An 11,833-nucleotide genomic window follows, 5' to 3' on the forward strand; every position below is an offset into this window, starting at 1 on the left:
TGGTTACTTTATATATTTCCAGCTTTTATAGTTGTTTATGGTGGCAGGGCAGATCCAGTGTAATGTAAAAATCACAGTGTAATTAATACTAATAGAAAAGCAGTTGAGAAAAAAAAACACTTTTTTTTTTGTATACACCATCAAAAGGTTGTGTATTCAACACAATAGAGTATTACTCAGCCCCCACAAAAAATGAAATCTTGCCATTTGCAATGACATGGATGGAGCTAGAGTGTATTATGCTAAGTGAAAGAAGTCAGTCTGGGGCGCCTGGGTGGCTCAGTCGGTGAAGCGTCTGCCTTCGGCTCAGGTCATGATCCTGGGGTCCTGGGATGGAGCCCTGCGTGGTTGGGCTCCCTGCTCAGTGGGAAGCCTGCTTCTCCTCCCTCTGTCTGCTACTCCCCCTGCTGTGCTCTCTGTCTCTGTCTGTCAAATACATAAACAAAATCTTTAAAAAAAAAAAAAAAAAGAAAAGAAATAAATCAGTCAGAGAAAGACAAATACCATATGATTTCACTCATGTGGAATCTAAGAAACAAAACAAATGAACAAAGGGGGAAAAAGAGAGAGCAGCAAACCAAGAAACAGACTCTTAACTATAGAAACAAACTGATGGTTACCAGAGGGGAGGTGGGTCGGGGGTGGGGGATTAAGGAGTGTGCTTATTGTACCGAGCACCGGGTGACGTATGAAGTGTAGAATCATGTAAATCGTACACCTGAAACTAGCTGAGATGGGGCACGGAGGGGGAGTTAATACTAACGCTTTGTGTGTTTCTTTCTAACCCCTCAGTACCTCCCTGCACTTGGCTACTCAAAACGGGTCCATCTGATGAATCCCATGGTTCCAGGATTAACTGGCAGTAAAATGAGCTCCTCAGAAGAGGTAGGTTTGCCAGCTCTGACTTGAGGTTAGAAATCTTCAGCAAGAGATGAAGAGGCTGAGGACTCAAAAGAAGAGTCACCTAGCTAACTAGAATTCTTGTAGATTTGAGTTCCAAGGAGCCTGAAGGCATCCAGTTAATTTCAGTGGTTCCTGAGTATTGAAGGACCCAGAAGCAGTCCTGATGGGATCCCTTCATAATCTTAACAGTTTTACTGTGGCTGATAAAACACAAGCAAAAGTAATTTCTTCATTCCCAGAACTGTGATCAAATTCAGCCTCCCTCATGGGGTTAAGAGGCTAGGGTTGCATTTCACCGTAAAGCATCTTGATTCTCAGGGTGATGCTTGATGTGACTAATGTAATCAATACAATGTCTTTGCACAGTGAAAAGTCCTGCTTAGGAAAGGTACACTTTTGTTTTGGTCACTAAGGGTACAGAACGGAGGACATAGTGAAACCCACAGACGTGAAAGGTTGAGTTCTCGGTTCCCAAACACAGCTGCGCTTCAGAACCACGTAGGGAATTAAAAAAAAGAAAAGAAAAAGCGTTGATTAGACTCTATTCTTAGAAATTCTGATAAAGTGGTTCTGGGGAACATCAGGAATCTGTATTTTCTTTCAAACTCTGCTAGGTGATTCTGACTGAAGTCATGTGTGGGTGTTCACCTAGTTCTTTAAATCTGACTTTTCAGTCTTTGATCAGAGATCAGTAAATATGTGCATGGAAACTGTTATTATTTTTGAAGGAATATATAAAATAGTCACTTTTCTCTGTGTTACAGTGCTCCGTGTATCAGTTATTTCTCTGACAGAATAGCATATCCCTCACCGTATTTAGTGACATTTGCCGTATCCGAGCCCTGGGAATCGGTGGTGGCAGCAGCTCCTGAGCATGACTGCATCAGAATCACTCAGCTTTTTAAAAATACAAATACTGGGACGCCTGGGTGGCTGAGCCGCTGGTTAAGCGTCTGCCTTCGGCTCAGGTCATGATCTCCAGGTCCTGGGATCGAGCCCCGTGTTAGGCTCCCTGCTCCACGGGGAGCCTGCTTCTCCCTCTGTCTGCCACTCCCCCTGCTTGTGCTCGCTCGCTCTCTCTCTGATTTAAAAAAAAAAAAAAATTACAAATACCTGGCCCAACCTCAAGAGATTTTGATTCATTTCCCAGTAATTTACATTTTTTAAAGACACCCCAGATGACTCATACACAGGCATACGTGGACCAGAATTTGGTAACCACTGAACCCAAAGAAGCCTGAGCTTACTCACTGCAAAATAAGAAACAGTTCCTATTACCTAAAAAGGGAAAATGGCTCCAGATACTAGACAGTACCTGGTTTCGGGGGTTGCCATGCAGCAAGCCGCACACACACTGTTCCAGGCAGTGACAGTGCGTATGCCCCTTTCAGGAAATAATTTTGGGCCTGGCAGTTTGGGGTAGCTTAAGGAAATAATCCTAGAGAAGGCAGAAACAAAAACAATAAAAACCTCTGCAGAGATGTTCATTGTAATATTACATACAAATTGTAAACATCAGAACATGATCTACCTGTTTAGAAATTATGTGGTCACTAACCGTTGGGAATATGATACAGCATAAAAATCAGAAGCAGAGACTAGGTAGCCACTGAGAAATACTTATGATATAGTGTCAAGTGAAAAAGCAAAGTGTAGACATTTGTTCTCGAACTACGAGTTTGTAACGATTCTGTGTGTTATAGGCCTGGGAAGAACACAGGAAAATTGAAATCGTGATTTTTGTCAGGTGACAATATTGTGAGTGGTTCTTGACTCTGATTAATTCTGCCTTTGTTAAAGTTGTTAATGTTTAAACCTCTGTTTAAAAAAACTTAAAATACATGGATTAGTTGAGCATATCTCATTTCCCGCCATAAGAGGTCCCTTCTCCTCCGTGGCTTCTAGGAGTCCAAGATTGATCTCCTTGACCGGAAGGAGGATGTAAAGAAAAAACTAAAGAAGGCCTTCTGTGAGCCAGGGAATGTGGAGAACAATGGGGTTCTGTCTTTCATCAAGCATGTCCTCTTCCCGCTGAAGTCCGGTAAGACACTTGTTGATCGCTTCTCAGAGGCCAGGCTGAAGGAGCAAAACTAGTACTGTGATCATCCTTGTGGTTGGTCAGGAGTCTTCCTCCGGAGACAGGCCTCCCTGATTCTGTGCTCTGACTTCTCATATAACAGGGTACACTTGCACTTGGGATGACATTTCATTGCCCATGAGATTGTCACCGGGCTGGGTTCTGAGCGGGATGTCAGGGTGGGCGGGGGTTGTAGAAATGAGGGTGGGCCCAGGCATGCCGAATTAGAGCAGCACGAAAGAAATGTAAGGCACGATCCTTCCCCTTGAGCTTGGACGCCAGCCGGGTTGTTAGCTCCTCTGTTAAGAACAATAAAATGCCATATAATGAAGTTCAAAATATATAACCAAAACTCCAACTATCCGTAACATTTGACCTAGGAATGCTGACTCTGCCATCATCGATGAGTTTGTTGGCAGGGACCCTTTGTCTTCCAGAGTTTGTGATCCTTCGAGATGAGAAATGGGGCGGAAACAAAACCTATACCGCTTACTGGGACCTGGAAAAGGACTTTGCTGATGAGGTAATCCTAAAGGAGGAGTAATCCCCACTGAGTTCCTTCTGGCAGAGCTCTCCTTCTTGGCCTAGCCAGCTTTCTAGTACCTGCCACAAGTTTCTGCTCGATGCTCTCCAGGGCTGTGTATTGTGGGTAATGCTCAATGAGGGTTCGGGTGGTTCAGAGGTTAGGTGAGCAAATGGCACAAAGCTCACGTATTGGTGTCCTAATCACTCTGCAAAGGATTTAACCTGGAATGAAGGACTAAACCCAGCAAGATGAAGCATTTCAGGGAGAGGTGCAAAGTCAAGGTTCCAAAAAGAAACACCTCGGAAAGGACAGCATAGACGATCCTGCTGATCTCAGCAGACAGTGTAACAAAAGAGTTACTAGGTGCCCCTGAGGTAGGCACCCCGGTAGGGGCTGGCATGGCAAGGACTAAATGCTCACGAAGCTCGTGGTCCGGAAGGAGAGGCAGACGTGCGAACAAGTACCATTGCTGCGTGGCTGTGCGGTGGTGACGCATACACCGTCCAGAGAGAAAATAGGAGGAAGTGATGACCTGGCTGGCTGGCAAAGCTTTGCGGAGGGGACGACATCCAAACAGAGGGACTAAGTTGTGCAAAGCCACGGGAAGATGAAATAGCACGGTACGGAATCGCAAGTAGTTTTGGTCTGACATGAGTCTAAAAGGTGAGGCGGAGCGTCGTGGGAGAGAGAGGCAGGGCCAGGTCCTAAAGGGAAGATCTGATCGTGGTGCGTGTGGGGAAGGAAGTGAGGGCTTTTGATTGGCTCTGACTCTGGGTTGGATCAGCAGTGTGACTGGGCTGTCAGAAATGTTCGTGAAGTCTTGCTATAAGGCGTCAGAAATGTGGAGTCTGGAACCAGGAGTCCATTCAGTTCGCCTCTGTCCTGAGTACATTTGGGGTTGCGCGTTCAGCCCTGGACTCCCAATTTTATGAGGTGTATTGGACAGTCTGGGCTGTGTTGATGGGGGGAGAGGGAGGTGACTGTGATAGGGACCTGACCCAAACCCTTGTCACAGAAGCATAGTTGAAAGAACTGGGGGTGTTTGGCTGGGATCAGATACATGACAGACTCTCGTGGCAGAGGGGTTGCATCTCTTCCTGTGGCCCCAGAGGGCTAAGCCAGGTCTGCGGGTGGGGACCGCAGTGGGGCACATTCCGGATCGACATCAGGGAGAGCCGTGCGGTGACCTTGGTCGGATGGCAACGGTCCGGGCTGCCTCCCTTGACCTTGTGCCCCCATCACTGAGGTGTTCAGGCAGAGGCCAGAAGCCCCCTGCAGACAACATGGTGTGAGGGTTCGGGTCTCTGTGACCTCTGAGCTCTATAGGCCCATTATTTGGACGTTCCGCAGCCATTGCTCTGAAACCCTCTATCCGCAGTCTGAGGCAGGCCACAAAACCCACACGGCGCTCCTCGGCCCCGGGAACAGTCATTTGTTGGAATAACGAGGATGGAAGAAATGCATCTGAAAGAAGAGCCTGGAGCAGCACTAGCCAGTAGCGCTTTCTGTGACGGCGGACACGTTCTGGATTTGCTCTCACACAGCTGCCCCGGCCGTGTGCGCCCAGTACAACTGAGGAACTGAATCGTACTTTACATTTATTTATTTATTTATTTATTTATTTATTTATTTATTTATTTTTATTTTTTTTTTTTAAGATTTTATTTATTTATTCGACAGAGATAGAGACAGCCAGAGAGAAAGGGAACACAAGCAGGGGGAGTGGGAGAGGAAGAAGCAGGCTCATAACGGAGGAGCCTGATGTGGGGCTCGATCCCAGAACGCCCGGATCACGCCCTGAGCCGAAGGCAGACGCTTAACGACTGTGCCACCCAGGCGCCCCATCGTACTTTACATTTAAATAGCCACACGAGGCTAACGGCTACCGCACTGGGCAGAGCCGGACTAAAGCTTTTCTGTTGTTAAGAATTAAACATTCCTAAGGAAATGAAGGACTGTCATCACAAACAAAAATGGAGGCACTGTGGAATTACAGGTGTTCATAGCTAAGCGATACGCCCTCAGAATATCTCGCAGAGCCTTTCAGGCCAGATTTGGGATATGAAAGTACTAGTGACAGGACACAAGAAGAAAAATTGAATTGCTGAGCTCCTGCCATGTACTAGCATCACTCCCCATATTCACCCATGTTATGGGATTGAATCCTCATTCTGACTCTCTGAGATACAGGTATTCTCTTTAGTTCATAAGTAAACCACCCCAAACTTAGAAGGGTTAAGTGCCGGGTCCGGGGGTCACACAGCTAGCTGGGACTCTAACCCCGGTCTAACTCCAACACCCTCGCTCATTCTTCTCTCTCACTCAGCTCCCCACCAGGCTGTCTCCTCGACTTGCCTCCGTGACTGTTTCTCCACCTCTTCTCTTTCTACTCAAAGCATGAATGGAGGGACTAGAAGAATTTGACTAATAAAAACATTCAGCCTCAAAAAAAAAAAAAAATCAGCCTCTAAAATCCCTCAAGCTATTCAGGTTCGATCTCAGGGTCATGAGATGGAGCCCTGCAGGGGGCTCCACGCTGGGCCTGGAGTCTGCTTAAAATTCTCTCGTCCTCCCTCTGCCCCCCCAGCCCTGCATGCACTCTCTCTCTCAAATAAATAAATAAACAAATCTTAATAAAATAAAATCCCTCAAGTTAGTATGGAGTTCAGAGTCAAGAGACCTAAATCTCAGACCAGAAAGATGATCTTTCTGAACCCGTTTCCCGCCTTGGCTCTGTCAGTGTCACAGGGCTGTTCTGAGGATCAACAGCCCACGCCTCACACACACGTTATCTTGAGCGGACTCAGACGTCCTGTGCCCCCCAGTCAGGTGCCTCCTTTCACCGGGCAGGTTGTACACCCTGGAGACCTAAAGAATTCTGTTGAAGTCGCCCTGAACAAGTTGCTGGATCCCATCCGGGAGAAGTTTAATACCCCGGCACTGAAGAAACTGAGCAGCGCCGCCTACCCGGAGCCCTCCAAGCAGAGTAAGGCCCGCCGGGGCGGGGGGGGGGGGGGCGGGTGGCAAGGGCCACAGGACATCATCGGGACAGAGAGCCCGTCCGCGGGCTTCAGAAAAGGGTCCATCTTAAATCGAGAGCCCAAGCAGCCAGGGGGTCTGAAGTGCAAGAATACCCTGTCCCGTTGACTCCTGGAATGGAACTTGAGTCGTCCGGGTTTAGGTTTGGGCGACACTGTGCAGTGATTACATCCTGTTGTACGAAGGCTACTGGTGTGAGACACGTCGTGGTCCCTCACTAAACCCTTCCCTTGAGAGCCCAGCTGGGTTAGGCCGTGAAGGTAACACAGCTGCTCGGGCAGAGCCGGCGCAGCCCCTGAGGGAAGCTCCTCTTCAGCTTCGCCAGTTCCTTTCTGTGTGCTTCTGACTGGCCCTTGGTTGGCCGTGCACTTAGCCATGACGCTGAGATACTGACATGGATGGTTCTGTGTGGCCCTTGGGCTCAGTCAGTGGATGTGGAGAGCACGCATGGAAAGACCTAAAGGTAGCAGAGCTATACTGTCCCCCCGTTCCCTCCCCGCCAGCTGATAACTGAGGGAGAGAATAGATGAAAATCTGGCATGTCACATCCCAAAGGTTGCCGATCCTGTTTTAAAGAAGATAACAACTGGGGGCCCCTGGCTGGCTCATTCAGGAGAGCCTACGACTCTTAAGCTCGGGTCGTGAGTGTGAGTCCCCATTGGGTGGTGTCAGCAGTTGGCCTGTCGTGGCAAAGGGGGGAGAGTTCTGACCCCTCGGGGTTCTTCTCATTGCCAGAACCAGTTGCCAAAGGCCCTGCCAAGAATTCAGAACCAGAGGAGGTCATCCCGTCCCGGCTGGATATCCGCGTGGGGAAAGTCATTAGCGTGGACAAGGTACTCATTTTTCACCACGTCGCAGAGAGGCAGATAGGGGTCACGTTTGTCTGTTTCCATCTGGAGGAAACCTGGCCTGGGATGGGAAGTAACACCCCTGAGGTCATATTGCAAGTCAGAACGCAGGTGCCTAATTCCAGTTTTTGCTGCCTCTGGACCTTATGCAACCAAACACAGCCAGGAACTCAGGGTGGGGGGAGGATGTTAGTCAGAGGGAGCTTGCTTATCCATTAAATCCGGTCCCGTAGACTCCTCTGGTCTCTACCAGTTTGTCTGGACTTACTTGCAGGCCTTATCTCGGATCAGCCACTTTGCCTGCCCTGTCCCATCCCACCCACCCCTGAAAATAGGGAAGGGAGAGTGACTTCCTTTTTCCCAGAGACATAAGGTTATGAAACCAGTGACCTGGGACCATTGTGTGGACTTTTTTTCTCTCCCAGCATGGTTTTTCACTGCCTAGACCCGACTACCTAACAACTTTGAGTTAGCTGCCGGCGCTGTTTGAGATGGCGAGGTCAGCGCTGTCCGCCGTCCATCCTCCAGGCTGGTGCGGCATGTGGCCCTGATGCCAGCCACCCACACAGTCCAGGCCGCTCCGCCGCTGGGGGAGACTCCTTGCCCCTCCTTTTACTCAAAGCCTGCCTCTTGGCAGACAGTAAAATGTGCCCTCCCGGCCCATTCTCCTGGCTGCTGTCTGGAACCTGGAAAGAGTTTGCTCCAGGCGGTCCCTTAGGAGCCTGCACTGGGGAGTAGACGCGGCTCCAGCGGTCCGCGGGCTCGCCAGCCCCGTCCGTGATCCATTCCGCTGTGATCCTGTCTGGCACTCACGTCTCTTGCTGGCAGCACCCCGATGCAGACAGCCTGTACGTGGAGAAGATTGACGTGGGGGAAGCCGAGCCGCGGACTGTGGTGAGCGGCCTGGTGCAGTTTGTGCCTGAGGAGGAGCTGCAGGACCGGCTGGTGGTGGTGCTGTGCAATCTGAAACCCCAGAAGATGAGAGGCGTCGAGTCCCAGGGCATGCTTCTGTGCGCCTCCCTGTGAGTGAGAGCGGGGGCCGGAGGGGGGGGGGGCACGTGATGCCCTTCCGCGTGCCAGGTGGGAACCCTAGGAACACTGTCCAAAAGACAGTGCATGAAGGAATTAGTTATTGGGCAAGTCCCGAGAATGAAGCACTTTACCTAAAGTCAGGTTTTATTTATGTATGTATGTATGTATATATGTATTTATATATGTATGTATGTATATATATATATATAAAGGTTTTATTTATTTATTTGAGAGCAAGCGAGCAAGCATGCAAGCATGACCAGGGGAGCAGCAGGCAGAGGGAGAAGCAGACTCCCCGTTGAGCAAGGAGCCCGATGCGGGGCTCGATCTCAGGACCCTGGGATCGTGACCTGAGCCGAAGGCAGGCGCTGAACGACTGAGCCACCCAGGTGCCCCTAAAGTCAGTTTTATTAAGACAGAAATCAAAGGTTCAAAGCAGCACACACATGCCCAAGTCTCTCTACCAGTAAGAGTTGGAGCCAGGAGTCAAAGCTAATTCCGACTGGCTGTTCGGGCCTTGCTGTCTCTGTTATATCCCACTTCCTTCCCTGAAAGCCCTGATTTTGGTATCTCTCCCGACAGAGGGTTTCAGAGTAGCCCTGGTCAACCCAACCCTGGTAGCATCCAGCAAGGGAGCGCAGCACGGAGGGCCTCCTGGGCCTCTGGCGTCGAGGGCCCCTCCGTAAAGGCCCTAATGCCTTGGCTTCGGCGGCAGCTGCAGGCAGTCCACAGCCTCACTCTTTCCTCGTCCCCTTTGTCTTCTTAGAGAGGGGGTAGACCGCAAGGTTGAGCCTCTGGACCCTCCTGCAGGCTCTGCTCCCGGTGAGCGAGTGTTCGTGAAGGGCTACGAGAAGGGCCAACCAGATGAAGAGCTCAAGCCCAAGAAGAAAGTCTTTGAGAAGTTGCAGGTGAGTGGCTGGCCACGCCCCTGCGCTTGCCTGCGCTGCTACTGAGTCCGCGGCCGCCCTCCCCGCCCCCCCACCCGCCTGCCTCCAAGCCCCTCCCTTCCTTAGTCCACACGTGTTCAGAGCAGGTGCCCGCAGAGCGAGGGAGTCCCCGCGTGAACCGAGCTCGCACACACTGCGGCACTGTGTGAGGGACACGGACATTTCCTCTTCTGATCTTCCGTCTGTGATCTGAGGATTATCCCTTTTTTATCTGGCAGGATACCTGCCAAGGCCACACAGGGTCACCAGAAGCCATGGAGTCAGGGTCCCCCCAACCCCCCCAGCCCACCCTGGTCTTAGAGCACCCATTCTCTGTGTGCGGTCTGGGGCATGGACTCACATCCAGCCCGTCCCCATGTCCCCTGGGCGCATTGCTTCCTTCAGCAAGTCCTGAGCCCCTGATAACGTGTGTCAGCCACCGTTCTAGGTGCTCGGGCTACATCTGTGAACAAGCAGCAACCGTTCACTCTCATAGAGCTAAGATGACACGTGACCTTCCCTGTGACCTTCCCTAGTTAATCCCGCATTTCCTCACTCAGCCAGAGTGTGTCTGGGGGACATTTGAGTGCTTTCCAACGCTTTCTCCGCCCTGCATGTGGCGGGCACGTGGTTTCACCCAGTCCCCCCTTTCCTACTTTTCCAGGCTGCTTTTTTGAATCACTTATTTTTTCTGGCTATAAAATAAATTTCCAGTGTAGAAATGTCCAAAGTATAGGGGACATGAAGGAAAATACCCATAGCCCTGCCACCTAGAGATCCTGGAAAATAGCATTAGTGATTCTTTCTTTGTGGACTTTTTCAGTGCATGGAGGTAGTATGTTTGCAGTTCGAATCCTACCATATGTTTATTTTTTTATTTAACTGGATGCCAGAAAAACTGCTCGGTCGTCTTAAATACCGAGAGGGGGGCTCTGGTTCTATAGTATTGTATCATAGCGACCGTAATGTAACAAAATTGTTTAACCTTATTAGCTATTGAAGTTGTTCTCAGGTTTTCACTATTCCAGCGCTACATGGGTGTCCTGGTACATCGTTCTTTGCACCTACTCATGACTGTTTTTCTAAACTAAATGCCTCGGAAGAGCTGGCTTGTGGGGAGTGGAGAGAGAGGCACTCGAGGCCCCAGGGACGGGCTGTCTGTGCTGTCCGTGCTGCCGGAGCGTGAGCGCCTGCTCTCGCCGCCACATTCCCGGCTTGTTTCTTTTGTGCAGGCTGACTTTAAAACCTCTGAGGATTGCATCGCACAGTGGAAGCAAACCAACTTCATGACCAAGCTGGGGTGCATCTCCTGTAAATCGCTGAAAGGGGGAAACATCAGCTAGCTACCCCGGCATCCTGCTCCCTTCTCCTGTCCCCGAGTCATCTCCTGTCTCGGTGTGCTCCGTCCTTCACCCATTTACCCATCTGCCAGGACGCCGAGGCAGGAAGTTGGGGACTTTATTAGGTGTGGAATTCAGTAAGCGGCGGTTCAGCTTCCCCCAGAATCCAGAACCATCCCGTCTGGGCTGCTGGGCTGCTGTGGTCAGCCGCTGACCCCCCGGGTAGTAATGAGGGCAGGGGCAGCAGCAGGGAGTCCAGCTCTACCTTCTTCCCCTGGCAGCTGACTGGAGAAATCTGGTTTCAATATAACTCCTAGAAAAGGTTTATGCCACAGTCTTTCTAATTGGAAAAATATCGGTTCTTTTCCTAGAGTTCTTCCAGCAGCTGTGCCTGGGGTCTGGGATCTGGTGCCTGAACTGGGCTAATTACAGCCTTTCCCCAGCAGGAAATTGTGGGATTCGAAAAGGAAAGGGAGGGGAAAACAGAGAACCTAGTGGTCTACCAAGTGGTGGGCAGTTCTCCCCAGTGCCTGCCAACCGTGAGGCCCGGCCCCGGGGCTCCTGCCATTTCTTTCCCTTGATCCTGCTGGGCTGGGACATTCCCTAAAGCAGCCGTGTGTTGATATCAGAAGGCAGCAGATGGCACAGCCTGAATCTTTCTTCAGAGAGAGTGGGATACCTAAGTCAGAATCACTGTCGCTGTCATGAATTCGAATAAACTGTCTGAACAAGAGTGTCTGGATGGGGCCTGTCTATGAGCTGGACCATCTCAGGAGGGAGGAACACAAGTGTGGAGCAGCTGCTGGGCCCCTCACCCAGCCTAGGCTGCTTGTATCCTGGACTTTTGACCCTGTAAGGGGGGGGGGTGTGTGTGAACTGGATGGATCACAGACTCTTTGACTTTTCCTTTGGCGATAAAAGCAGAAGAGACTGGGGGCACCTGGGTGGCTCAGTGGGTTGAGCACCAGACTTCACTTCGGCTCAGGTCATGATCTCAGGGTTGTGAGATCAAGCCCTGTGTCAGTCCCCACCCTGGGTGTGGAGCCTGCTTAAGATTCTCACTTAAAAAAAACAAACAAACAAACAGAAGAGGCCCACTTTGGAGTCCAGTGCTTACAGCAGAAAGAACATTTTCCCTCCTA

At 50.4% G+C, this 11,833-nt stretch overlaps 1 protein-coding gene across 2 annotated transcripts in view; it reads left to right on the top strand.

Moving 5' to 3' along the window:
• Positions 1-11,424, top strand: part of YARS1 (tyrosyl-tRNA synthetase 1) — a 28,057-nt gene extending 16,633 nt beyond the window's left edge. For both annotated transcript variants that reach the window (XM_045782061.2, XM_045782063.2), the window contains exons 6-13: positions 793-885; positions 2,809-2,944; positions 3,418-3,503; positions 6,357-6,492; positions 7,281-7,378; positions 8,222-8,415; positions 9,192-9,333; positions 10,584-11,424. In XM_045782061.2, the coding sequence (XP_045638017.2) occupies positions 793-885; positions 2,809-2,944; positions 3,418-3,503; positions 6,357-6,492; positions 7,281-7,378; positions 8,222-8,415; positions 9,192-9,333; positions 10,584-10,694 (996 nt within the window). In that variant the 3' untranslated portion in view covers positions 10,695-11,424. The remainder of the gene's footprint in view (positions 1-792; positions 886-2,808; positions 2,945-3,417; positions 3,504-6,356; positions 6,493-7,280; positions 7,379-8,221; positions 8,416-9,191; positions 9,334-10,583) is intronic.
• The last annotated feature ends 409 nt before the right edge of the window (positions 11,425-11,833 follow it).

This window comes from Ursus americanus, chromosome 33, assembly GCF_024610735.1.
Source record: "Ursus americanus isolate L20-20 chromosome 33, mUrsAme1.1.p, whole genome shotgun sequence".
Taxonomy (NCBI): Eukaryota; Metazoa; Chordata; class Mammalia; order Carnivora; family Ursidae; genus Ursus; species Ursus americanus.